Raw genomic sequence first — 27748 nt, 5'->3', positions numbered from 1 at the left:
GGCTGCAGTAAAGGCAGGAACAACTCTCAGAAATACAGCTTTAGAACTGGGAGGGAATGGTCCATTTCAGTAAATGTCTCTTAAGATAAGAGGCGTTTATCTGAATGGCTGAAAACCCATCTCAGGTCCCTAGAATGAAAGCATATATATCTGTGTCATCATCTCTGAGGAGAGATTCAAAGGTTGGTCAAGCTGTGCAAGGTGGAGAGAGGGGTGGGGGTGGAGATCAGACAATTTTACAACACATCCACATCTTGCTCCTCTGGGGCAGTGGTGACCCAACTCCGTCACAGAGAGTGCTCCTCCAGGACGTTCTCTGTTCTACCCTGAAACTCCCTTGAGGTCCCGCTCCCCAGCCCGCATGAGCCCCGCGAGGCCGAATTGGCTCCTTGGATTGGCTGCTGACTCGTCCATGGCCCCGCCCCTGCTCCCCTACCCACTAACCAGCGTTCTGTGTCCTTGCTCCCCTCCTCCCCCACCTCCCACCCCGCCTCGCCAAGCTCCCTCAACTCTCGTTCCCTGGTTTCCGTTGCGAAGGTAGCAGCGTCTGTTGGTTGTCAAGATGGCGGCGGCGGCGGAGTCGGCAGGGCTGCTGCTGCTGCTGCTGCTGGTGCTGCCGCTGCCAGGCGGGGTCGCCGCCGCCGCTGCTGCAGCTGCTGCCATCGCCACCGACGCCAACACCACCAGCAGAACCGCTGCGCGGGAGCCTGGGCTGGCGCGGCCCACCCTGCTGCACTCGTAACTCGAGGCCTCTGGGATCTAGGGAGTGGGGGACAAGTGGGGAGGGAGGGGAGGGGAGGGGAGGGTGGGGAGGACAGAAGGGCACCGCGCAGCTGACATGAGGGAAGCATCTGGGGGTCGGCAGAGAGTCAAGGAGGCTTTGGGCTGAGAGATGCTGACGGGCCGGCCTGGGGCCAAGAGCCCAGCCCGGGGACCAGGCACTGTCCCTGTCTCCCCGGGCCCCCAACGGAGAAGCCATTTACTACAAGGGAACAACTTCTATCAGTATCCTTCCTTTGCAAACCGCTTCTAAAAAGGTGATGGGTGATAATTAGTTCTGTGTTTCTGAATGAATGATGATGACAGTACCCAGGACCTACCCTAATCCCTACCCCACCGCTCTTGGGGCTGTCACAAATATCTCAGTGTTGTCGTTGCCCTGCCTGTCCTTGCAAATAAGGACTATGCTTGTGTCCATTTTTATGGCAGATTATTCCTCTGCCGTCGATATTCCAAGTTTTGTTTCTTTTCGCTAATTCTTGTGCATTTTTAAATCTCTGTCTCAGAAGCACATTTCTTCATGGTTTCTTATTTGTTTTAATTCCCGGCACAGAAATTACTTTTTTATCCGTTACTTCTTATAGCTTTCAATTCTTCAGTAGGCTTTTAGGAAAGAAAACTTGTACAGAGCACTAAAACCTATAGGTAACCCCAGAACCAATTTCTGCTACCAACTTAGTATCTCTTTCACCTGCCTTTTTTTTTTTTACCAAAATGTGATGCAAAGGTTCACCACTACTCATTTTTCTCATCTCATGCCCACAAACTGTTTCAGTCGCTGGCAAAGGGAAGATGAAAGTAACTTGGATAACCCAAAAATTGAGTATTTTACCTTAGACAAATTGAAATTTTAGAGACATGGGGGAAGGGAGGAATGGTTGAATTAAAAAAATACATACTGTTCCATACTGCTTCATAGTGTTCCTTTTATGGTGTTGAGGTAGATTATGGTATGGAAGTCTTATTTAAATACCAGCCATACTTTTTCTTTTAGGGATCTTGTTTATGATAAGCCTTTGACTTTTCTAAGTGAAAAGTGATATTATCTGTAAAGTATAATTACAAGTACAAGTGTTTTTATTTATCCCAAACCCATGATTTCATCAGGTACTTTGTTATGGAAATTTCTCCTAGGATGCAAAGTGGCAACTTCTCCATTACTTATGTCTTAGAAAATTGTGTGACACAATGGGAGGTTAGGTAGTTAACTTACCTTCATACAATTTCTATTTGTCAGAGGTAGACTTTGAATCCATGTCTGTCTGACCTTAATACCTGCCTGCTATGCATTATTCCATGCTATTTCTCACATTTGAATAGTTATTAAAACTATTAAACTTAAAATCTCAAAATGAGTTTTATTCTGAACTTTAGGCAATTTCATTGAAATTATAAGTTTAATATAAGTTAATCTGTCACAAATTCACTTAAAATTCAACTGTTTAATTGACTCAATTCAAAAATTAAAAAACTTTTCCTTGTTTCCCTACATTCCAGAGTTTTCCCATTTCATTGGACTCAGAACTGCCATGTAACCACCCTTACTGGTTTATCTGTGAACTGAAATATGTGGAAGGAAAGCATTGTACAGTAGAAAAGGCATCTGATTTTTTGTGGAGGTTAAAATCTTAAGCTAACATTTGCTAACTGAATGACCTTTGCAAAGTCAACTAATTTTCCTGGGCCCACAATTCTTTATATACAGAATTTAGGGAACTGAAATAGATGGTTTCCTCAGTTTCCATCCTGCTCAAGATCTATGGTCTTATGGCAATTATATTACCTTCTTTACAGAAATTGTTTTATTGGTGGCCATAATTATATTTTTAAAATATTAAGGCTTATCCCTAAAGCCTGGTAGACTTCCTCAATATGATGAAAATCAGAGAATGTCTTAGAATGAGAAGGCATCTCAGGGGTGATCTAGTATAATTCATACCTAAATGAGAATCCCCTTTATCCCAGAAGACCTCCTCCTTCTACCTGGTAGTCTAGGGAGAGCTAGTAACCCCTTCTCAGAAGAATGTTTTTAAATGCAAAAATAAAATACATAGGATCACAAAGAAAACAATTATGACTAAGTACTTCTCAAGTCTTTTTTAAAATTCTTGTGAACTCTACATTTAAAAACCATGTGCTACACTATGTTGATACTTAGTTTCAGTACCTTACTGGCCTTTTTTGTTCTGTTCTTTCTAACCCAGATTATTCTATCAGAGAAAATGGAACCAAAATAAGAATTGAATAGTTCTACTTTTTCTCCATTGTCCATGTCTATGTCATTACCTTTATAGTAGTTTGCTAAAGGAATATTAAGTAAAAGTAGCAAGTTGGTAAAGTATATTTTACTTCTTTAATTAGTCATAAACTTTTTCTAATGCAACTAGGTGGCCCAATAGATAGAATCCCAGACCTGAAGTCAGAAAGACTCATCTCCCAAAGTTCAAATATGGCCTTAGACACTTACTAGCTGCATGACCCTGGGCAAGCCATTCAACCCCATTTGCCTCAGTTCTTCATCTGTAAAATGTATTGGAGAAGGAAATGGCAAATCAATTGGATATCTTTTTCAAGGAAACCCTTTTACAGTGAGTTGGACATGACTGAAAAACTGAATGACATGAACAGAGTTTTTCTGCTAGTGCCTTTTTACAGAAATAATTATGAGATTCTCTCTAGGGACTTTGACTTGTCAATATAGTTGGTTGTGCAAGTCAGTAGTAAATTTGCCATTATTTCTTTTAAATTGTAAGCTTCTTGAGGCCAAACATCAGCCACAAAGTTTGCAAATATTTTTATTCTTTAAGAAAAATTTCAATTCTAGTGGGGTCCATGGAAGACTTGAACAGCCCCTATGTGCCAGATACTTATAATTATTTCATTTGATATTTCTATAGTTACTATATTTCTGTTATATTTTTAAATAAATGAAAAGGTATTGATTAATGATGGCTCAAACTTCCCTCCTTTACCTCACATATATGTAACTATATATGACTAAGCATAATATCTGCAAGTATTTGACAGACAGGTTCAATTAACACTTTTCTCCCGAAATACCTCTCTCCATCACCCCCATTAAAGAAGAAAGAAAAATAAAATATAAATATGCCTAGTTAAGCAAAACAGATTCTCCTATTGGGCATTTAAAAATGTATATCTCATTCTGAATTTGAGTATCATCTCTTATCAGGTAGGAGGATAGCATTAGTCATCATTAGTCTTATGGCATCATGGTTAGTCATTGCATAGATTGAATTCTTAAGTCTTAAAATGTTGTTTATCTTTACAATGTTGTTATTAGATAGATAGATAGATAGATAGATAGATAGATAGATAGATAGATAGATAGATAGATAGATAGATAGATATAGATAGATAGATAGATATATTGTTTTCCTGGTTCTGCTTACTCTGTACCAGTTTATACAAGACTTTAAAAAGTTTCTCTGAAATCAGCCCCTTTGTCATTTCCTAGAATACAAACACTAACTCATCCTTTTCCAGTCCCTTATAATTGTTCATATTTACCCTTTTATGGTTAGTTGTTTTTTCGTTTGTTTGTACATTCAAGTTTCTACTCAGTTCCTGTCTTTCCATCAGGAAGTTTCAAAGTTCTCTAATTAAAGATCCATTTTTCCCTTACAGTATTATATTCAGGTTTGCTGGGTGAGTTATTCTTCATCAACAGCCTGTATCCTTTGCCTTCTTTGTACTTTGTATTCCAACATCTACACTCATTATTGGTGGCTACTAAATGCTGTATAATCTTGATTATGGCTGCTCAGTATGCACATAGTCATAGACAATAGTCATTCTCCGTCACCGAGAGACTACTACTACTACTATGGCTGCTCAGTACTTGAATTTCTGCTTTCCAATCTCTTACAATATTTTTTCATTGCCCTAGAAGCTCTGGATTTTTAACTATAATGTTCTTATTAGTTTTCATTTTGAGATTTCTTTCAGAAGATTACCAGTGGATTCTTTAATTTGCCTCATGACACTAAGAAATATAGACAGTTCTTTTTATGATTTCTTGAATATGATGTTTAGGCTTTTTTTTTTTTTGGTCATGACTTTCAGGTAAGTCAATGTTTTTCTCCTCAATTTCTTTTCTAGGTCAGGTTTTTGTTTTTGTTTTTTGCTAGGAGATACTTTGCTTCTGGTTTGTTTGTTTTTTTTTAAGTCTTTTGAATTTGTTTTATTATTTCTTGTTGCCTCAAGGAGTCATTAACTTCTATTTGGCCCATTCTAATTTTCAAAGTGTTTTGACTGGATAAGGTTAAGTATCTCATTCTTCAATCTGATAATTCTCTTCAAAATATTCTTTCCATTATCTCTAATTTCTTTTCATTTTTATCCCTAGAACTCTCATTTATTTTCCATTTATTTCCTGTAGAACTCTCATTTGATTTCTAAAAAATAATTTTTAAAACCCTTTATCATTTCTAGGAATTCTAGTTGAAGTTGAACTTGTGCCCAAGCTGTACTTTTTTTTTTACTTTGTTTTTAGATTTTTTAGAGTCATTCTCTTCTAGGTTTCTTCCTTTACCCTCCACATTGCCAAGAATTGCTCCTAATGGTTATATTGTTTTTTCTTTACTACTTCTTGAATCTTATTCCTAACTTTGGATTTGTTGTTAAAATCAAGCTGCATACACTTCTAAAGGGAATGACTAGGGCATGGTTGGTCTTGTTGAATGTCCTCTTAGATCCTTTTGTTGTATTCCCAAGGTATTGTGCATTCGATGACTTTAGGATCCCAGGGACAGCTTAAGTTGGGAACCTGCAAGTTTTAAGAGTGCCCAAAGTAGTCTGATCCAAAACAAGGTCTGAATGTAGCATTCCTTGTCTGAGTTCTGCAAGTTTCTGACTTTTGCTTGGGTCAGAGCAACACAACTGGGGAACTGCCCCCTCATTAGAGGACTATTAGGTTACTTTTGAATTTAGCCACCTTAAACTGGCTGGAAAGCTCTGGAGGTCTAGCATGACAGAATTGTGGGCTCCCCTTTGATCTTTACTGGTTATGTTTGTGTAGGTTTCATTCTGGCCTAGCTGCTAGTTTAGAGAAACTATTCCATTCCTGGGATTAGAACCACAAAGCTTCTACTTGCTTTGGTACATGCTATTCTCTCAGTTTGCAGCCTAAAACTTGTGAACTCTCCTTGCCTTGAATATTGCCCTAAATTAAGGTCCCATCCTCAGTCCACTTTGAATCCATGCCTTAGTATTGGTTAGTGAGCAATAGGGCTGCCATTAGGTACCTATTTCTACTACCTTCACAAGACCAGGGACTTTCATTTGCAATGGAACACAGCTATGTTAGAAGTCTCCACAAATACCTGGCTAGACCCTTTCTCCAATATCTATTGTCCTCTGTTGACTCCTCTACTATCCCTGCTAGGGAAATAGAGAAAATGGTCTGACGTGTACAATGTATTTCAGGAAAATAAATTTCAGCGTTCAAAGGAATAATAAGATCATGTGATCCAAAATTTTTAGAGAAAGTCACCTGAAATGGATAGCCTATAAAGGAAGGAATGACTATATTTCCTTTTGAATTAATAATGAATTATTTTGGAAATATAATTCATCATTATTAGCTTATTTCCTATGGCAAAGTTACACATGTATTGAATCATGATAACTACATGAGAATTTTTATATAAATAGTAAACGAGTTTTATAATTAATACTTTTGATTTTTTTATCATCTGAGAATATTTTATGCAAATCTACAGGTAACAAAACCAATTTCTTCTATTCATTTGGAACTGGTTCTTCATATAGTTATGCCAAAACTTGGCTATAATGGTAATTATTATATCCTTTATACTAGAATTTGGGAACTAATCTCATTTATTATTATTGAAAATACATTTCAATAAAGTCTGCATGTGACAGAGACCTCATTGATATTTTTGATGGATTGGAGACTCTGTTCTCCATGAAAGCAGGAGCCATGTCTCATCTAAAACTTGACATCTTTTCCTGAACCTAATTTGGTCCTCTTCAAACTGTGTGTATTTGAGAAATATTTGCTGAATGTGCATTTGTCATTGAGGAAAGATTCAAATAAGCTACTTTCCTTAATTTAGCACCATGACTAGAAATATGAAGATCCATCTAGAAAGAAATTTAGAAGAAGAACGTCAGAAATTGCTGCAGGAACAAAGAATATGTCGAAGTCGAGCACGTAAATATTCTATAGAATCAAACAGAAGAAGAAAGTAAGTAATTAAAATTTAGTCTGGGACTTTAAAAGTTTTTACTGGCTTTATACTAAATGACTGAAACTTTTGCCCTTAAAAAAAGGGAGAGATGAATTTTATTGACCCAAATACTAGAACACTAACTTTAAATTTTTTTCAGATCTTTACTTTTTTTTTTATTTTTACCTTTCTTCACAAATCATAAGGAATTGATAAGTTGTCTTTAGAATTACCTGAATTATGGTAATGTTATAATTTTTACAATAAAGTTTCCATTCCTATTTTTACAACATTTTATAATTAAAGAACTTAACATTTAATCTTTAACATGGCTTGATTTGCATTACTTACTCTTTACCTTTGTATCACTCACATTCAACCATGTGGAAAACCAAAGGAATACACACAAATGGGTATATATGTGTGTATGGTTTGTATTTAAAGTTATAAAAATTTTAAGTTAAAAATAAAGATTACATATGTATATATAATTTGAAATGTGAAGAGAAAGTGTACATGTGGTTATTTGTAACAAATTAGGAGTCATATGTAATTAAATGAAAAACCTAAAATATATCAAAACCTACGAATAAGAAAGGAGACAAAGTGAAGTACAAGTACTTGGTATCTTTTCATTCCTTGGCATTTTCCAGTTTTTCTAGTAGTGCTTTTTAAATTGGTTTTAGGACTAGATTTTTAAAGTCCTTTAGAAAAAAACTGTTGATTTTTCTACTTACTCCATCTTCAATATATGACTGGTTAGATATCTCTAGAACGTCTTAATAACATCAAAATGAATCTACTACAAATCCCTCTTGGGGATGACAAAATTATTCATCTTTTTTTTCTCTTTGTTATATTGTCTTTTTTACATTAACTTCCTTTGTTTCATTTATTGTGCCTTAATGTCTTTTTTATTGACATGTTTCCTCTGTTTTTTAAGTTAATGGGAAGATTGAGCATAGGTACAGCATATTGTTTGCTCTCTTTATAAATTAGTATTTCACTTCTTTTAGAAATATTTAAGAACTGACTCCCATAGCATGGCAAAATAGAAAGAGCACTGGATTGTGATTTCAAAGTACTTAGGTTTAAAACCCAGCTCAACCACATCCTGGACAAGTCATTTCTCCCCTTTATGTGTTAATTTCCTCATTTGTAAAATGAGGGGATTGGACTAGATAACTTCAAAGTTCAACTTCAAACTCTTACAAATTTTCATCTGATTCTATAAACATGCACATTTGCATGATCATGCTTATCACCCTGGTAATTAGTCATCTTACCTACAAAACTACAATATTGTCAAAGATATGCATGATAATCTTTCATTTGGGATACTATGAATCACTGCAGAAAAGAAGAATCTGCTTGTAAATTTCTAAAAGTGAAACCTTTTTTTCCCCCCAGAACTGGCTTTTATAATTATAACTTAATACAGTACTATAGGGGACATTATAAAAATTTTAGAACACTAAGCCAATAATATCTATGATCTCTAGCACCTTTCCTATGTTTCTCAAATATCTTATTGTGGTATAGTGTACAAGTTCTGATAGGTTTTACCATGTACCTATGAATACCTAACCATGTACCTAACCACTGAGTCACTTTTTTCTTTATACCTATAGGATGAATTCTTAGTAATATAATCACTTGAGTCAGAAAATATACTTCATATTGACTTTTTCTGATATATCCCAAATTACTCACCTAAAACTTATATCAGCCCACAGTTCTACAGATAATGTAATAAAACATCTATGACCCTAAAGTATTAATGGAACTCAATTTCATCATTTTTTGCTATCTAATAATGTAATAATAAGGTGATACCTTAAGATTGTCTTGATTTGTAATTCTTTTGATTCCTAAGAAATTTGAGTATCTCTTCATATGAGAATTAACAATTTTCATTTTCTCCTTAAAACATTGTTGGTTCATGTCCTTTAAATATTGTCTTCTGGGTAAATGTTTATTACTTTTTGAATACGTATTATTTTTTTATAAATTATAGAAGTTGGACTTTAATCTACTTGCTGTGAATATTTTCCCAGTTTCTTTCTTTTTTACTTTAGAAACTTTTTCTTGCAAAATATTTTTTATTATTTTTTATAATTGAAGCCATAAATTATTTCCAATAATTTCTTTTAGTTTCATTAAAAAATGTTCTCCTCTCCATAACTGAGTTTAATATATTATCCATTTTTCTAATTTTAATGACTTTAACATCTGATGTGAGGTATTTATTTAAACTATTTGTGCCATGAAGCAATTATATTTTCCCCAATTTTTTAATTATTATTGCATTTTGCAGTTTTTTAAACAGGAGTTCATTAATTACGAACTTCTTTTTCATTGGATTCTGTAGAGAATATTCCCTTCTCTTCTATCAATCTCTTTCTCTATGTGTTTTCCCCACCAGCATCAACCAGACTTTTAAAAATAATTGGGATTATCTAATTTGGGGGCAACTAGTTGACTCAATGTGTTGAGAGCCAAGCCTAGAGAAAGCAGCATCTATGTCCAATCTGGCTTCATATGTTTCTTAGAACTGTGTGACTTACTGGGCAAGTCACTCAATCCCCATTGCCTAGCCCTTACCACTCTTCTGCCTTGGAACCAATACATAAGGTTGATTCTAAGATGGAAGGTAAGGGTTTAAGAAAATAATAAAAAAAAAATTAAAGTCTATCTAATTCTCTGAAGTAGACTTTTTGTATTTTGATTGGCATGTTATGGGGGTGAAGGGAGGAAATTTAGACCTGTAACTTCAATGATGGAATTTTTTCATTATGGAAATTACTTCCACTTATTCAGCTTATCAGCTTACCTGTAATTCATCATATTAGACAAGTGTCCAGGGTACTGAAAGGCTAAAGTATTTGCCCAGGGTTAAATAGCCAGTGTGTGACAGAAGCTGGACTTGAACCTAGGTCTTCAGATAGTAGGGCCAGTCCTCTGTGTTCTGAGCTACTTTTCCTCTCTACATTTTAATTCTGTTTCATAAAATTACATTAAATCTGTAAATTAATTTGAAAAATATTTACTGTTTTATTATATTCATGTCATCTAACTACAAGCAAGAGATAACCCTATATTTGTTTAGTTCTTTCTTGATTTCTGTTATAATTATTTTGAAGTTTCTTTATGTAGGACTCTTCTACATCTTGCTAGAATAATGAGATTATTAACTATTTGTTTTGTTAATTTGGGTACTCTATAATTTTATAAATCATCCATTTCTTTTAGATCCTCAAATATATTGTCAGAGGTATGTTTAGTAATCTTTCCTCCTTGATGCAATATGTCCTTTAGACCTTACTTTCTCACTCTTGAAAATAAACTTGCTAATTATTACTTTTATTATTCTTTTAAAGAATATAGCTTATTTTATTTAAACAGAACCAACATAAACAGCTGCCTATGTGCCAGGATGCTAATTGCTTGAGACACAAAGACAAAAATAAAACAGTTCTTGTTCTCAAAGAAGTTATATATATATAGGTATGGAAACTGGAAGAGACTTCAAAGGTCTCCTAATCCAATCCCTTCATTTTACAGATGAGGAAACTGAAGCTTGGGGAAGTTAAATGACTTGCCTGGGTTTATACAAGTAATAAGCATCAGAAGTTTGATATTTTTTTAAATCACTGATATTATTTTGGTTACACCTCTTTTTCTTATTTCTTTCCTTTTATTGCTCTCTTTTCTAAATTTAAGTACAGGTTGAGCTCGCAATTTTCCTCTCTCTAATTTATTACTAAAATAATTTAATTACTATCAATTTGCCTCTTGATATTTAAATTATATCCCTTAGCTTTTGATATATAATAGTTACATTATAACTTTTATATATAAGCTCTTAAATAATTCTTATGTAAGCTTTTAAAGTAACTTCTTTCATTAGGCATCATAATATATTAATAAATCATTTTTAGTTTCTATATAATTCTATACCTCTATTATATCATTATGCTGCTAACCTATGTATGAACAATGCATACTTTGTGATGGGGTTTGTAATACTTATAAGTGTGGTTAAATAAAGCATTTTGTAGTTATTTTTAAACAAAATGTTTCATTATTTTAAATATTGTAAGTATTACATTTCATGTGTACTTGGAAAAATGTACATTCATAGTTGTTTCCACTGAATTCTCTCTGATTTGGTTTAATTCATCCCTGTGGGCTTTTTTTCTTATTTGTTTTTGTAATGTCTATCATTCTCATAATGAAGTGTTAAAAGATCTCAAACTACTTCTTAAAACTATCTCACAGGCTTGCAAGCTTTTCCTTCATAAAATTTTCCATAGATATATTAGGTACATATATATATATATATACTCGTTTATGTTTATATGCATAGTATATTTACATGAAATTAAAGTGACTATGTTCTAATTTTATATAAATTTTAGCATAATACCCTTAATGATTCACTTCAATTAATTTGCTCAGCAAACATTTAATACTTGTATACCTATTATGAGCAAGGCTAAGGATATATTCTACCCTCTCAGAGTATCTTCCACTTTTCCTGAGCTTGTCAGAAACATGGTAAATGTTAGTTCAGCCTTATAGTTTGCCTTTGAAAATAATTTTTAATTAAATGTATTTCCTACTAGAGCAGCAAGTAGATAGAATGCAGAGTCTGAAGGCAGGAAGACTCATCTTTCTGAGATCTTGCCTCATACACTTAAAACCATATCCTAGGGCAAATCACTTAACTGTTTTCCTTTGTTCCTCACTTGCAAAATGAATTGGAGGAGGATATGGCAAACTATTACAGTATTCTTGTGAAGAAAACATCAACTGGGTTCACAAAGAATCAGATATCACTGAAATGAATGAACAAAGATAAATTCTGCTTTCTTTTGTTTTAACATTATTTTATTTGATCATTTCCAAACATTATTCATTGGAAACAAAGGTCATTTTCTTTTTCTCCCAACCCCCCCCCACCACCACCACCTCTCCAATAGCCAGCGCGCGATTCCACTGGGTATCACATGTGTCCTTGATTCGAACCCATTTCCATGTTGTTGGTATTTGCATTAGAGTGTTCATTTAGAGTCTCTCCTCAGTCATATCCCCTCAACCCCTGTAGTCAAGCAGTTGCTTTTCATCAGTGTTTTCACTCCCACAGTTTATCCTCTGCTTGTGGATAGTGTGTTTTAGATCCCTTCAGATTGTTCAGGGACATTGCATTGACACTAATGGAGAAGTCCATTACATTCGATTGTACCACAGTGTATCAGTCTCTGCGTACAATGTTTTCCTGGTTTTGCTCCTTTCGCTCTGCTTCACTTCCTGGAGGTTGTTCCAGTCTCCATGGAATTCCTTCACTTTATTATTCCTTTTAGCACAATAGTATTCCATCACCAACATATACCATAATTTGTTCAGCCATTCCCCAATTGAAGGACATCCCCTCATTTTCCAATTTTTGGCCAGCTATGAATATTCTTGTACAAGTCTTTTCCCTTATTATCTCTTTGGGGTACAAACCCAGCAGTGCTATGGCTGGATCAAAGGGCAGACAGTCTTTTATCGCCCTTTGGGCATAATTCCAAATTGCCCTCCAGAATGGACGGATCAATTCACAACTCCACCAGCAATGAATTAGTGTCCCCACTTTGCCACATCCCCTCCAGCATTCATTATTTTCCACAGCTGTCATGTTAGTCAATCTGCTAGGTGTGAGGTGATACCTCAGAGTTGTTTTGATTTGTATCTCTCTGATTATAAGATATGTAGAACACTTTTTCATGTGCTTATTAATAGTTTTGATTTCTTTGGCTGAAAACTGCCTGTTCATGTCCCTTGCCCATTTATCAATTGGAAAATGGCTTGATTTTTTGGACAATTGATTTAGCTCTTTGTAAATTTGTGTAATTAAACCTTTGTCAGAGGTTTTTATGAAGATTGTTTCCCAATTTGTTGCTTCCCTTCTGATTTTAGTTACATTGGTTTTATTTGTACAAAACCTTTTTAATTTGATGTAGTCAAAATTATTTATTTTACATTTTGTGACTCTTTCTATGTCTTGCTTGGTTTTAAAATCTTTCCCTTCCCAAAGGTCTGATATGTATACTATTCTGTGTTCACCTAATTTACTTATAGTTTCCTTCTTTATGTTCAAGTCATTCACACATTCTGAATTTATCTTGGTGTAGGGTGTGAGGTGTTGATCCAAACCTAATCTCTCCCACAATGTCTTCCAAGTTCCCCAGCAGTTTTTTATCAAATAATTGATTTTTGTCCCAAAAGCTGGGATCTTTGGGTTTGTCATAAACTGTCTTGCCAAGATCATTTACACCAAGTCTGTTCCACTGATTCTCCTTTCTGTGTCTTAGCCAGTACCAAATTGTTTTGATAACCACTGCTTTATAGTATAGTTTGAGATCTGGGACTGCAAGTCCTCCTTCCTTTGCATTTTTTTTCATGATTTTCCTGGATATCCTTGATCTTTTGTTCTTCCAAATGAAATTAGTTATGTTTTTTTCTAATTCAGTAAAGAAGTTTTTTGGTAGTTCAATGGGTATGGCACTAAATAAGTAAATTAATTTGGGTAGGATTGTCATTTTTATTATGTTAGCTTGTCCCACCCATGAGCAATCAATGTTTTTCCAATTGTTTAGATCTAGTTTTAACTATGTGGAAAGTGTTTTGTAGTTGTGTTCATATAGTTCCTGTGTTTGTCTTGGCAGATAGATTCCTAAGTATTTTATATTGTCTAGGGTGATTTTGAATGGTATTTCGCTCTCTAATTCTTGCTGCTGAAATGGGTTAGAGATATATAGAAATGCTGATGACTTATGCGGGTTTATTTTGTATCCTGCAACTTTGCTAAAGTTGTTGATTATTTCGAGTAACTTTTTGGTTGATTCTCTAGGATTCCTTAAGTAAACCATCATATCATCCACAAAGAGTGATAGCTTGGTCTCCTCATTGCCAATTTTAATACCTTCAATTTCTTTTTCTTCTCTAATTGCTACGGCTAGTGTTTCTAGTATAATGTTAAATAATAGAGGTGATAATGGGCATCCTTGTTTTACTCCTGATCTTATTGGAAAGACTTCTAGTTTATCCCCATTGCAGATGATGTTGGCTAATGGTTCTAGATATATACTGTTTTTTATTTTTAGGAAAGGCCCTTCTATTCCTATACTTTCTAGTGTTTTCAATAGAAATGGGTGTTGTATTTTATCAAAGGCTTTTTCTGTGTCTATTGAGATAATCATATCATTTTTGTCACTTTTCTTGTTGATATGGTCAATTATGTGCATGGTTTTCCTAATATTGAACCATCCTTGCATTCCTGGTATGAATCCTGCCTGGTCATAGTGGATGACCCTTGTGATGACTTTCTGGAGTCTTTTTGCTAGTATCCTATTTAAGATTTTTGCGTCTATATTCATTAGGGAGATTGGTCTATAGTTTTCTTTCTCTGTTTTTGGTGTGCCTGGCTTTGGGATCAGTACCATGTTAGTGTCATAAAATGAATTTGGTAGAACTCCTTCTTGGCTTATTCTGTCAAATAGTTTGTTTAATATTGGGATTAGTTGTTCTTTGAATGTTTGATAGAAGTCATTTGTGAATCCATCTGGACCTGGGGATTTTTTCTTAGGGAGTTCTTTGATGGCTTGTTCAATTTCTTTTTCTGATATGGGGTTGTTTAGGTCATTTATTTCTTCCTCTTTTAGTCTAGGCAATTTATATTTTTGTAAGTATTCATCTATATCACCTATATTGCCATATTTGTTGCCATATAATTGGGCATAGTAGTTTTTAATGATTGCCTTAATTTCCTCTTCATTAGAGGTGAGGTCTCCTTTTTCATCTTGGATACTGTCAATTTGGTTTATTTCTTTCCTTTTTTTTAATTACACTGACTAGTACTTTGTCTGTTTTATTTGTTCTTTCAAAGTATCAGCTTCTAGTCTTATTTATTAAATCAATAGTTCTTTGACTTTCAATTTAAAATTCTGCTTTCTAATACATTCTGAAACCACTTTTATGTTAACTGGTGAATTCAGTTCATTTACATTTACTATTATAAATGTTAAAATAGGCTTCTTTGACACTTTAGATCTCTAGTCTTTTTCAACCTATTAATCTATTCTAATAAGTAAGCACTTTTTTAAACATTTACTAATTCAAGGCATTGTCCTTAGTGCTGGGGATAAAAAAACAAGAGTGAAACCATATTTGGCCTCAAAAAACTTACATTCTTATATAGGAAAGACAACATGTACATATATGAATATCCATAGAATTGATATAAAATTAATAAAATGTAGTTTTGGGAAGGAGTAATAAGTAGAGGGGAATCAAGAAATGCTTCTTGAAAAAGGTAATATTTTGAGGTGACCTTGAACAAAACCAGAAAATCTTTGCCAAGAGACAGGTGAAGTAAAAGCTCATTCTTTGTGTGGGAAGCAGCAAGTACAAAGTCACAAAGATGAAATATAAAGTGTATTATGAATTGTAAAACATTGTTTTGTAGTTCTAGTATGGCTAGAATACAGTGCAAAATGAGGAAAAGTAGGAAGAAATCATTTTATGAGGAGCTTTAAATATAAAACAGAAGAATTTATATTTTGCTTTAGCTGCAATAAGGATTTTATATTTTACCTTAGAGTTTGTGGGGTAATTGGATCACCTATTCAGACCTGTGTTTCAAAAAATCACTTTTGCTTTATGTAGATGATGGAATTAGAGTGGGTTACATCTTGAAGCATAGAGACAAATAGTCCAGGTGAAAAGTGATAATGAGACTGAATTGGCATGGTAACTATGTGAGTAGGAAGGAGTGGGAAAGTATGGGACAGCTTGTGTGGAAAGATTATAGGATTTGTTAATTGCGTTAGATATTTTGGATAAGTAGGGGCAAAGAGACAAGAATGACATCTAGGTAGTGAATCTGTGTGCTTGGACATATGGTGGTATCCTAAGCAGTAACAGAAAAGCTTCCTCTATCTTTCAAGTGAGGATTTCACCTTATTCCTGATTTTTAAAATTGACATCATTTGCTGTGAACTTTCACTTCTCTTCTTTATATATATTATAATCTCTTCATACCATCCTCCATTCTTATCTTCTCTATTCCAGGCTATTGAAGAAATGACTCTTATCCTTACCAAAATCTAATTGCTCTACCCCCACCCATCTGCCACCTGTATCCTTGATGCCATTTCCTCCCTATACCCCAAGGAGGTTTTCACCACAAGCAGCCTCCTATCTAATCTTCACTCTCTCCCTATCAGTTCCTTCTCTAATTTTTTAAACCCTTATTTTTCCATCATAGAATCAACACTGTGTATTGGTTCCAAGGCAGAAGAGCAGTAAGGGATTGGCAATGGGGGTTAAGTGGCACACAGCTAGAAAGTGTCTACAGCTAAATTTGAACCTAGTACCTCCTCTCTCTAGTCCTGGCTCTCATTCCACTGAACCACCTAACTTCCCCCATCCTCAATATTTTTAAATACACCTGGGTCTTATGTATCCTTAAAAACTCACTTGGCCCTTAAGGAATTATGCTATTTCTTTCCTACATTTGACAGCCAAGCTCCAAAAAAACATATCTACTCCTATTGCTGCTACTAGCTGTCTTTTCATTTACTTCACAACCTTTTGCAATCATGCTTGAGATCTCTGGATGAGAGAAATTGGAAAAGCTTGCAACAAGGCAGGAATATCTGGGTCTGATGACCTGTCATTCAAACAAGAGCATTCTGTTTGGAATGTGACTGGGAAAAAAGCAATTGGAGGAAGGAGCAGACCAACTGGAGTCTGTTATGTCTTTTGCCTTGAAAAACAGAAGAAGTCTGTTTTCTTTGGCTTTGAAGACAGTAAAGTCAGGACTCTCTTTCTCTCTGGGCTTTTGGAGACAGAAGAAAGAACAAAATCCAGCTCTCTCTGATTTGCTCTGTTGTGATAGTGACTGAACTTCCAGACCTGTCAGCCCATTTTCTCAAATTGTACTGTATTCTACCATACTTCAACCTAAGACTTATTTTAGTCTTGGGGAAAACCCAAACCCTCTCCCCCTCCATTTCTTATCTTTCCTTTCTTCCCAATAAATCCCTTACTTAATTTAGAGAAGAGAAAGAGTATTTCATTTGAGATATCATAAACTTACCCTTGAGATGAGAGAATCAATAAAATCAACAGGAAGGGGGGAGGGAGAAAGCGAGGAAGAAGGGAGGAAGGGAGGAAGGAAGGAGATTAACACTCCTAATCTTTAGTTATCATTTACCATACAAATAATTCCCTTATTACAGATCTCATCATCCAAATGAAACTATTCTCTCCAAAATTAATAATGATCTATTAATTGAAAGTCTAAATTATCATTTTCAGCATTTTCATACTGCTGATCATTTTCTCTTCCTGTATGATTTCTCCTCTCTAAGTTTTCACATCTTGCTTTTCTGTTTCTCCTTGTGGGGTTATCTTCAGTTTCTTTTGTTGGAATATTTTCCATGCCCCCCCATATGAGTATATCTCAAACCCCTGTACTTGGTCCTCTTTTGTTATTCCTTTTGGTGACCTCACCCAATTTTTGGATTTAGTTATCATCTTTGTGTGAATCTCTATCAGATCTTGAGATCTATCCAATTCTTGATTCTCTCCTGAATTCTAGTTCAGCATCACTAACTTGTCCATTGAACATTTCCTCGTTCCTTGTAAAACTCTCAAAATCAACTTGTCCAAAACAGGGCTCCCTACCTTTATCACTAAATACACAATTCCTATTAATTCCCGGTTTCTCTGAAGAGAATCACTATCATTCATCACATAAATCATATAATCTTGAGATTATCCTCAATTACTCTCTCCTCTCACCTCAGCTAATCAGATGTCGTTTTTATTGTTTTTATTTCCCCAGGATCTCCACTCTCTGGCCTCTGCTCTCTCCTGTGAGCTCACATGACTACCACTTTAATTCAAACTTTCATCTTTTATTTCCTTGATTGTTTTTCCTGCTACTGATCTTTCCCTTATCTACTGTGTTCTCTATGCAGCTATCAGAGAATTTTCAAAAGCACATGTGTGACTATGACACATGTTGGCTATTTGACACTAGGGCAAGTCACTTAACCTCCAAGTTCCTCAGAAAACTAGTCTACTTGTTCCTCACACATTAGGCTCCCATACTATGCCTTTGCATTGTCTGTTTTTATACCTAGAATCATTATATCTTATCTCTTGGAATCTGATTTCCTTTAAGACTTAGCTCAACTTATACCCTAAACTTGAGCCTTCCTAATCTCCCTAGCAAAGTGTTCTTTATCCCAAAATTACCTTCCTTTCTCTTTAAATTTGTTCTGTAGAGATCTTTCTGGTAAACTTAAGTATAGATACGTTGTTACCATGATTGTAATGTATATACTCCTTGATAAGATTCTATTTCATTTTTGCCTTTGTAGCTTGATGTTGGGGTATGTTGGGTCCTTAATAAATTCTGATTGATTCTTTAATTAATCTGCATTGCTAGAGGGTAATTTCCTCACTGGTAGTTCCAGTATATAAGGAACTTATATAAATAAAATTATAGGTCCAGCCCAAATAAATAGTTGTTATCTAAGAGACATATGGGATTTAGATTTTCAAAGTGAATTAACAAAGTGATCTCTGTATCTTCAATTTTCTTATACTTTATCTAAATGTCTCCTTTGCTGAATTTAATAATAGGGTTCACGCTTTGCAGTAATGAGAAATAAGGTAAGGCTAGATGATGATATGACTCTGAATGCCAGACAAAATCACATTTTATTATTCCCAGTGTCAGTATGAACCTCTTAAAATGTAACTGTAAGATAAGAAAGCTGCTGACAAATGAAACTAATGAATCAATAGAGTAAATAAGTTAATTAAGAATTGGTGTTTTGGGAGAGAAATTAGATTCCTTGCTCTTAAACTATCACTTTTAGAAAGAGTTATTAGCTATATCCAAGAGGTTATTAGAAGATTTATTGTCTAAGAATTACAATCTACATTTCTAAATCTTTTAAATCATTTCAAAATCTTTTAAATGAAAATGCAACTATCCAAATATTTAAAAACATTCATATGTTTAGCATTATGTTGGAAAAGCATTCATATAACTTAAGTGAAATGTTCTTTTTCATCTGCATATGATTTCAGGTATCCATAGACATAATTGACCTTTGACCATACTCAGATTGGATGAATTCTGAAGACAGATTTTCAAACCCTAACTTGAAACAGTAGGGCACACACAATTAAGGAGAAATTGTTTCTTCTCTTAATTTTTTTTTGTTCTTTCTACCCTCAGGAATTACATTCTTCTTGTTTTCTTTTGTTGTTCTCAAGAAAATATCATATCATGTAATTTAGTCTTTTTAGACTTAAGGGACAATCCTGTCAAATAGGTAAATATTCTTTACTTCTTGCTTTTTAACTTGTACTTTGATTTGCTTCTCCAGAAATGGTTTTGTAGAGTAGGGGAATGGAAGTGAGATAAGAGACACAGATAATTATGAGGTAACATCTAGTAAAGAGCCATAATTTATCACAGAATCATAGATTAGTTAGGAGGTGTTAGGTTGCACTGGGGAAAGTGTTGTTGATATGGAGTCAGCTAGGTTCAAGTTTTGACTGTTCTGCTTACTATCTGAGTGATCTTAGACAGGTTACATCACATCTATGCAACTCATATTTGTGATCTGTAAATAAGAGGATTGGAATAGGTAGCCTGCAGTCCCTTCAAATTCTAAAATTGCCTTTTTTAAAAATCCTTACTTTCAAACCTATCGATTCTAAAACAGATGAATGGCAAAGGCTAGGCAGTCAGGGTTAAGTGACTATATATCCAGGGTCATATAACTATAAAGTGTCTTAGGCCAGACAAAGAATCCAGGTCCTCCTGATTCCAGGCATAGTGCTCTCATAGTTGCCCCTTAATTTGTCTTCCTATAAGAAAATGATTTTATAAATACTGAAGTAAAGAAGGATAAATAAGATAATTAACTAAGGGATAAAAATAACCCACATACAAAAATAGAATATACTAAATGCATAAGGTATTAGAGTGGTGTAGTAGTTTTTGGAATAAAGATCTAAATTGGTAGCCAACTCTGATACTTAGCATGACTTTGAACAAGTCTTTTTTTTTGTACCTCAGTTTCCTTAGCTTTAAAAATTATTTGACTGGACTAGATGATGTGCTTCTTTCTTTCTCTGAGTTCTGTATAACCCTTTTGAGTCTAAGAGAAGTATAAGGAAAGTGCTCTTTGGATTCCAAAGAAGGAAAAGATTTCTAACTGGAATACAGTTTATTTGAATAATGTTGATGAGAATGTAGGACTTTAAAAGAGTGGAATTGAGAAGAAGAAAAGCATTGTAAATGTGGTATTAAAAAGGGACAAAGGTTAAAAAGGACTGGATATCTTTGAGAAATGGTCCAATTTGGAAAGCATTTGGGATATGCAAATAGAATATATCATATAAGATCAGAAAAGTGAATTGGAGGCTAAAGTTTTAGAACTTCTTTAAGTAGACAGTGGGTGTTCCTGATCATTAGAGATCTTCAAGCAAAGGTTTAATTACCACTTGTTACATATGTTTCAGTGGGAATTTTTATGGGGATATGATTTGGACTAGGTAGCAGCTCAGATCCCTTCCAACTCTGAAATCCTATACTTCATGTACATTGAAGAGATTAATTTAGCAGTAATGTGTAGGTTGAATCAAAAAGAGGACCAGGCTATAAGACTTTCTGTCTAAATCCTGTTTTGGAACTCATTATATTTATCATGGATTTGATTATCAGCTCTTTGAGAGATGATTCTCAAACCTGGGCATCTATCTCCTAAGCTCTAGTACTATATCCCTTACTTTCTGCTAAAGGTAAAAATAACAAGTACACATAAAATATAGAAGATATAAAACTAGTAAATAGAAATGCACATAAAGTGCTTAAACATATGGTAGATTGATATGAGAGCAATGACAGTTGGAATCTGAAAGGGCTTCATGCAGAAGAGATACTGTCTGAGTTGCTTCTTAAGAAAGATGAACTATATTAAGTAGTGGTAAAGGGAGAATGCATTCTAGGAATAAAAACTGACAAGTGCCAAGGCACTGGAGACAGTGTGGTATGGGAGGAACAGAGAGAAGGCCAGTTTGGCTGAATTTAGGAGTAAGATGTAGGTAGGATATATAATGAGAATGGAAATAGAGATTGGGTCAAGGTTTTGCTACTCTTTAAAAATTAAACAGAGGAGTCTGTGTTTTATCTTAGAAGTAATATGAAGCCCCTGTAGTTAGTAGAGTAGGAGATCCATTAGATGAAGTCTGCACTTAAGAACAATTATTTTGGCAGCAATATGTAGGATCGACTAAAGTGGAGAAACTTGAGGCAGAGAGAATGATTAAGAGACTGATGAAGTAATCAAGCTGAAATAAGATGATAACCTGGACTAAGGTGGTAGTCATGTGATTAGAGAGAAGGTGTCATATATGCAAGAGTTGTAAAAATAGAAACAAGATTTGGAAATTTTGGAAATTTATTGGATATGTGAGATATGAATATGGACAGAATGAAAAGTCTGGGATAATGCTGAGGTTATGAATATGGAAAACTGGATGATAGTACATTTGACAGAAATGGAGAATTTTGGACATGGGGATGATTTAGTGAGAAAAATAGTGAGTTCAGTTATAGATATCTTGAGTTAAAGATGTTTATGAAATATTCAGTTTGAAATGTCCAACTAGCCATTAATAATGTGGGATTCAATCCCATGGAAAGAAACTGGAACTAAATATTTCAGTCTGACAGACATCTACATAGACAAGGCATAAGAGGTGATAGTTAAATCAATGGTACACAATGAATGTGGCTACCAAGACACAAAATAGAGCAGGGAATCTTAACCCTTTGTCTATCAATGGCCACTTTTGCAGTCCGGTGAAATCCATAAACCCTAAAAATAATATTCTTAAGTGTATAAAATTTTTACATAGTATTACAAGGAAAACTAATTATATTTAAGCACAAATTTTTTAAAAATTCTTTTTTTTAATTTCACAAACTTCAGTTAAGAATTGCTAGGATAAAAGAAGAAGAGAAGAGGACCTAGGATGTAATCTTGGATAAAGTTCTAATAAATTTACTTTGAGTAAAATTGTGCAACTGTTTATAAATCCTCCTAATAGTACTCATATCAAATCTTTTTCATTTAATTTGCCCCTGATGATGTCATAAAAGATATTAGTGATTGATTGTCTTATTAAAATCTAGATATACTTACATCTACTGTAATCTCTGTTCCTCTATTAACCTAGAAACTCTCTCTCAAAAGAAAATAAGGTTTTTTTGGTCAGGACTTATGATTACATTTAAGTACCCACAAAACATCTGTTTCTTCAGAAATACAATCAATGATTATCATCAGCCTCACAGGTCTATAATTTTAGAAGCACAAGAGTACAATACCCTATCCATAATTGGTTTTACATTATCCTCCATATTTACTAGCTAGTTTTGTTCTTATGAAATAAAAAATCTGAAAAACTTCCATTCATAAAAGTTGCATGAATATAAAATCAATCTGAATCTCAGGAGTAGAGAACATGAAGAAAGATGAGATGAAAGCACATTTGCTGACTCTGTCTTACCAAGTTCCTGGGAACCAGAGGAAGTCTGGAAAAAATGCTAATGGAATACCTAGTAAGGAAGACCTCATAAAGAACACCTGTTGGTTTTTTTTTTCATTGTTCAAAACCTATTCCCATATTTTTAATATTTGCAATACTGATCATTCAAAGTCAACATCCTTAATCATATTACCATCAAACCACTTGATCATATGTTTTTCTTCTGTGTTTCTACTCCCACAGTTCATTCTCTGGATGTGGGTAGCATTCTTTCTCCTAAGTCCCTCAGAATAGTCCTGGATCATTGCATTGCTGCTAGTAGAGAAGTCCATTACATTCAATTGTGCCACAATGTATCAGTCTCTATGTACAAAGTTCTCCTGGTTCTGCTTCTTTCACTCTGCATCAATTCCTGGAGTCTTTCCAATTCACATAGAATTCCTCTAGTTAAATCATTCCTTAAAGTACAATAGTATTCCATCACCATCACATATTTTTTATATTTTTTGTTTAGCCATTCCCCAATTGTGGAATACTTCCTTATTTCCATTTTTGCCACTGTAAAAAGTACAGCTATAAATATTTTTGTACAAATATTTTTCCTTATTATCTCTTTGGGGTACAAACCGAACAGTGGTATGGCTGGGTCAAAGGGTAGGCATTCTTTTAAAGTCATTTGCACATAGTTCCAAATTTCCCTCCAGAATGAATGAACCAATTCACAACTCCACCAGCACTGTATTAGTGTCCCAATTTTGCCACATACCCTCCAACATTTATTATTTTCCTTTCCTGTCATATTGGCCAGTCTGCTAGGTGTGAATTGTTACCTCAGAGTTATTTTGATTTGCATTTCTCTAATTATGAGAGATTTGGAACACTTTTTCATGTGCTTATTAATACTTTTGATTTTTTAGTTATTTAGAATATTGTTCCATGGTTACATGATTCATGATTTCTGTCCCCTTTTCCCTCCCCACTCCCAGAGGTGACAAGTAATTCCACTGGGTTATACATGTATCATTGTTCAAAACCTATTTCCATGTTTTTCATATTTGTAGTAGAGTGATCTTTTAATGCCAAAACCCTAATCATATCCCCATCCAACCATGTGATCAATAATATGTTTTTCTTCTGTGTTTCTGCTCCCACAGTTCTTTCTCTGGATGTGGATAGCATTCTTTTTCATAAGTTCTTCTGAATTGTCCTGGGTCATTGCACTTCTGCTAGTAGAAAAGTCTATTACATTCAATTGTGCCATAATGTATCTGTCTCTGTGTACAATGTTCTCCTGGCTCTGCTCCTTTCACTCTGCATCAATTCCTGGTGGTTCTTCCAGTTTACGTGGAAATCCTCCAGTTCATCATTCCTTTCAGCACAATAGTACTCCATCACCATCAGATACCACAATTTTTTCAGCCATTTCCCAATTGAGGGGCACTCCCTCATTTTCCAATTTTTGCAACTACAAAGAGTGCAGCTATAAATATTTTTGTGTAAGTCTTTTTCCTTATTATCTCTTTGGGGTACAAACCGAACAGTGGTATGGCTGGGTCAAAGGGTAGGCATTCTTTTAAAGTCCTTTGTACATAGTTCCAAATTTCCCTCCAGAATGGATGAACCAATTCACAACTCCACCAGAACTGTATTAGTGTCCCAATTTTGCTACATCCCCTCCAACATTTATCACTTTCCTTTGCTGCCATATTGGCCAGACTGCCACGTTATGAGGTTGTACCTCAGAGTTGTTTTAATTTGCATTTCTCTACTCAGGAGGGATTTCGAATACTTTTTCAAGTGTTTATTGATAGTTTTTATTTCATCCTGTGAAAACTGTCTATTCATGTTCCATGACCATTTGTAAATTGGAGAATGGCTTGATTTTTTGGTAAATTTGACTTAGTTCCATATATATTTGGGAAATTAAACTTTTGTCAAAGAGTTTTGTTATAAAAATGTTCTCTCAGTTTGTTTTCCTTATGATTTTGATTGTATTTGGTTTTGTTTGTATAAAAACTTAATTTTATTTAATTTTGGTAGTTTAATAGGAATGGCACTGAATAAGTAAATTTGGGTAGGATTGTCATTTTTATTATATTAGCTCATCCTATTGTGACAAGGAAATCACTTTAAAAGACTGATATATATTAATTTAAGGTCGCCAAGGAATCAGCTATGTAATTCCTAAATGAAAACTTATGTCAGCAGTCAATCTTTTATGGAGTTTAATTACAATAGGAGGAAGTAATTAGAGAGAGAGAGAGAGAGAAAAGGGAGAGAAGGATAAATACCCCTTCTGTTTAGGCTGGGCCAAAAGGCCCAAGCCCTTAGATAGCTGGGGCAAAGAAAAGAGATCAGTGACCAAAATGGAGAAACAGTCTCAGAGGCCCCCACTTTCAGCTTCCTTCAGAGCAAGCTTCTCAGAGCACACACCAACCACACCAACCAACTTCTCAACCCCCCCCTCAGTCTTCAGACCCCCCCTCTCTTTAAGGAAACCATCCAAGTTGCCTCCCCTCAGTTCTCACATCTACCAATCACTGTCCATCAATTTCCCTGTGCCAATGGTGGCTCTAGTTTAACCCAGGACCGCCCAGAGGCTTTGCACATGTCTGTTGAAGGTCATATTTTCAAATAATTAAATCTTTGCTCCTTTGCTACAGCCCTTTCTAAATCCTGTTAACCTGAGTAGGGTAGAGATTGGAATAATTAAATTTTGATCTAGGCTGCAGCCCTTACTCAATCCTGTTAGGACTGAATAGGGTGGAGATTGATTCCAAGTATCTCCATTGTATCAATTCTAAAATCAATCATGACTCAAAGAAATTCCTGTTCTATGCTTAAGCATAGGTCAAAGTCCTTTCCATTGTTCAGCAAAGGGTTTCTGTCCTAAAGTAATCTTAAGAAGGGAAGGAGAAGGAACCTCCCATGCCAATGGGGTTCACATTCCAATAGTCAAGACCCACTATCAATAGGAAAATTTTCAAGTATGAAATTTCCCAATGGTGAAATTTCCAACATTTATAAGTCTAAGAAATTTTGAGGTTACACTATCCATGAGCAATTAATGTTTTTCCAGTTATTTAGATTTAGTTTTAATTGTGTGAAAAGTGTTTTGCAGTTGTGTTCATATAATTCTTGTGTTTGTCTTGGCAAATAAATTCCTGAATATTTTCTATTGTCTAGGGTGATTGTAAATGGAATTTCTCTTTCTAACTCTTGTTGCTGAGTTGAGTTGGAAATATATAGTAATGCTGATGGTTTGTGTGGGTTTATTTTTGTATGCTACAACTCTGCTAAAGTCATTTCCACTAGCTTTTTAGTTGATTCTCTAGGTTTCTTAAGTAGACCATCATATCATCTGCAAAGAGTGATAGCTTGATCTCCTCATTGCCTACTTTAATCCCTTCAATTTCTTTTTCTTCTCTAATTGCTACCACTAGTGTTTCTAGTACAATGTTAATTAATAGAGATGATAATGGGTATCCTTGCTTTATTTCTGATCTTATTGGGAAGACTTCTAATTTAGTCCCATTGTAGATGATACTTTTAAATATATATTATTATTTTTAGGAAAGGCCCATCTACTACTATGCTTTCTAGTGTTTTCAATAGGAATGGATGCTGTAATTTGTCAAAGGCTTTTTCTGCATCTATTGAGATAATCATATGATCTATTAGTTTGGTCATTGATATGGTCAGTTATGCAGATAGTTTTCCTGATATTAAACCATCCTCGCATTCCTGGCATAAATCCCACCTAATCATAGTGAATAATCCTTGTGATCACTTGCTGGAGTCTTTTTGCTAGTATTCTATTTAAGATTTTTGCGTCTATGTTCATTAAGGAGATTGGTATGTAATTTTCTTTTTATTTACCTGACTTTGGAATCAGTAAAATATTTCTGTCATAAAAGGAATTTGTTAAACTCCTTCTGTGATTATTATGTCAAATAGTTTATAGAATATTGGGATTAGTTTTTCTTTAAATTAAATGTTTGATAGAATTCACTTGTGAATCTATCTGGCCCTAGGGATTTTTTCTTAGGGAGTTCCATGATGGCTTGTTCAATTTCTCTTTCTGTGATGGGATTGTTTAAGTATTCTATTTCCTCTTCTGTTAATCTATGCAATTTATATATTTGTAAATATTCACTCAGTTCACCTAGATTGTTGTATTTATTGCCATGTAATTGGGCAAAATAGTTCTTTATTTCCTTAATTTCCTCTTCATTAGAGGTGAGGTCACCCTTTTCATCTTTGATACTGTTAATTTGATTTTCTTTTTTTATTAGATTAACCAATACTTTATCTATTTTATTTGTTTTTTTTTTCAAAATACCAGCTCCTACTCTTATTTATTATTTCAATAGTTCTTTTTCTTTCAATTTTATTATTTCACCTTTGATTTTTAGGATTTCCAATTTAGTTTTTATCTAACTATTTTTAATTTGTTCTCTTATTAGTTTTTTTTTAAGTTGCATACCCAATTCATTGACCTCTTCCCTCTCTGATTTGTTGTTATATGCACTCAGGGATATAAATTTTCATGAGTACTGCTTTGGCTGCATCCTATAGATTTTGATAAATTATTTCATCATTATCATTCTCTTCAATGAAGTCCATAATTTTTTCTTTGGCATCTTCTTTGGACCCACCAGTTTTGAAGGATTAGATGATTTAGTTTCCAATTAATTATAAGTTTTCCTTTCCACAACCCATTATTGATTATGATTTTTGTTGCATTATGGTCTGAAAAAATGCATTTGCTATTTCTGTTTTCCTACATTTGTATATGTGCCATGTGCTGATTTAAAAAAGGTATATTCCTTTTCATCCCTATTTATTTTTCTCTTGATATCTATTAGCTCTAATTTTTCTAACATTTCATTCACTTCCCTTCTTTCTTATTTATTTTCTGGTTCACTTTATCTAGTTCTGATAGAGGAAGGTTGAGGTCCCCCACTAGTATTGTTTTACTATCTATCTCCTCCTTAAGCTCCTTTAGTTTCTCTTTTAGAAATCTGAATGCTATACCATTTGGTGCATATATGTCAAGTACTCATATTTCTTCATTATTTATACTGCCTTTCATCAAAATGTAATGACCTTCCTTATCT

The 27748-nt window shown here is 34.4% G+C and overlaps 1 protein-coding gene across 11 annotated transcripts in view; it reads left to right on the top strand.

Moving 5' to 3' along the window:
- Positions 1–382: 382 nt before the first annotated feature.
- CEP126 (centrosomal protein 126) overlaps positions 383–27748 on the top strand; it is a 144179-nt gene continuing 116813 nt past the window's right edge. For 3 of the 11 annotated variants that reach the window (XR_008911319.1, XM_056794463.1, XM_056794467.1), the window contains exons 1-2: positions 388–1006; positions 6889–7013. Coding sequence is in view for 9 of the 11 variants with exons in the window: in XM_056794463.1 (XP_056650441.1) it covers positions 893–1006; positions 6889–7013 (239 nt within the window). In the remaining 2 variants the exon portion in view is untranslated. Of the gene's footprint in view, positions 1007–4428; positions 4475–6887; positions 7014–27748 lie in introns of those variants that run through there. The other 8 variants (XM_056794468.1, XM_056794460.1, XM_056794461.1 and 5 more) reach the window with 8 other exon arrangements.

The sequence above is a fragment of the Monodelphis domestica genome, chromosome 4 (genome assembly GCF_027887165.1).
Source record: "Monodelphis domestica isolate mMonDom1 chromosome 4, mMonDom1.pri, whole genome shotgun sequence".
NCBI classification, from domain to species: domain Eukaryota; kingdom Metazoa; phylum Chordata; class Mammalia; order Didelphimorphia; family Didelphidae; genus Monodelphis; species Monodelphis domestica.
The sequence above is the reverse complement of the archived record's forward strand: the minus strand, read 5'-3'. Positions and strand labels throughout refer to the sequence as shown.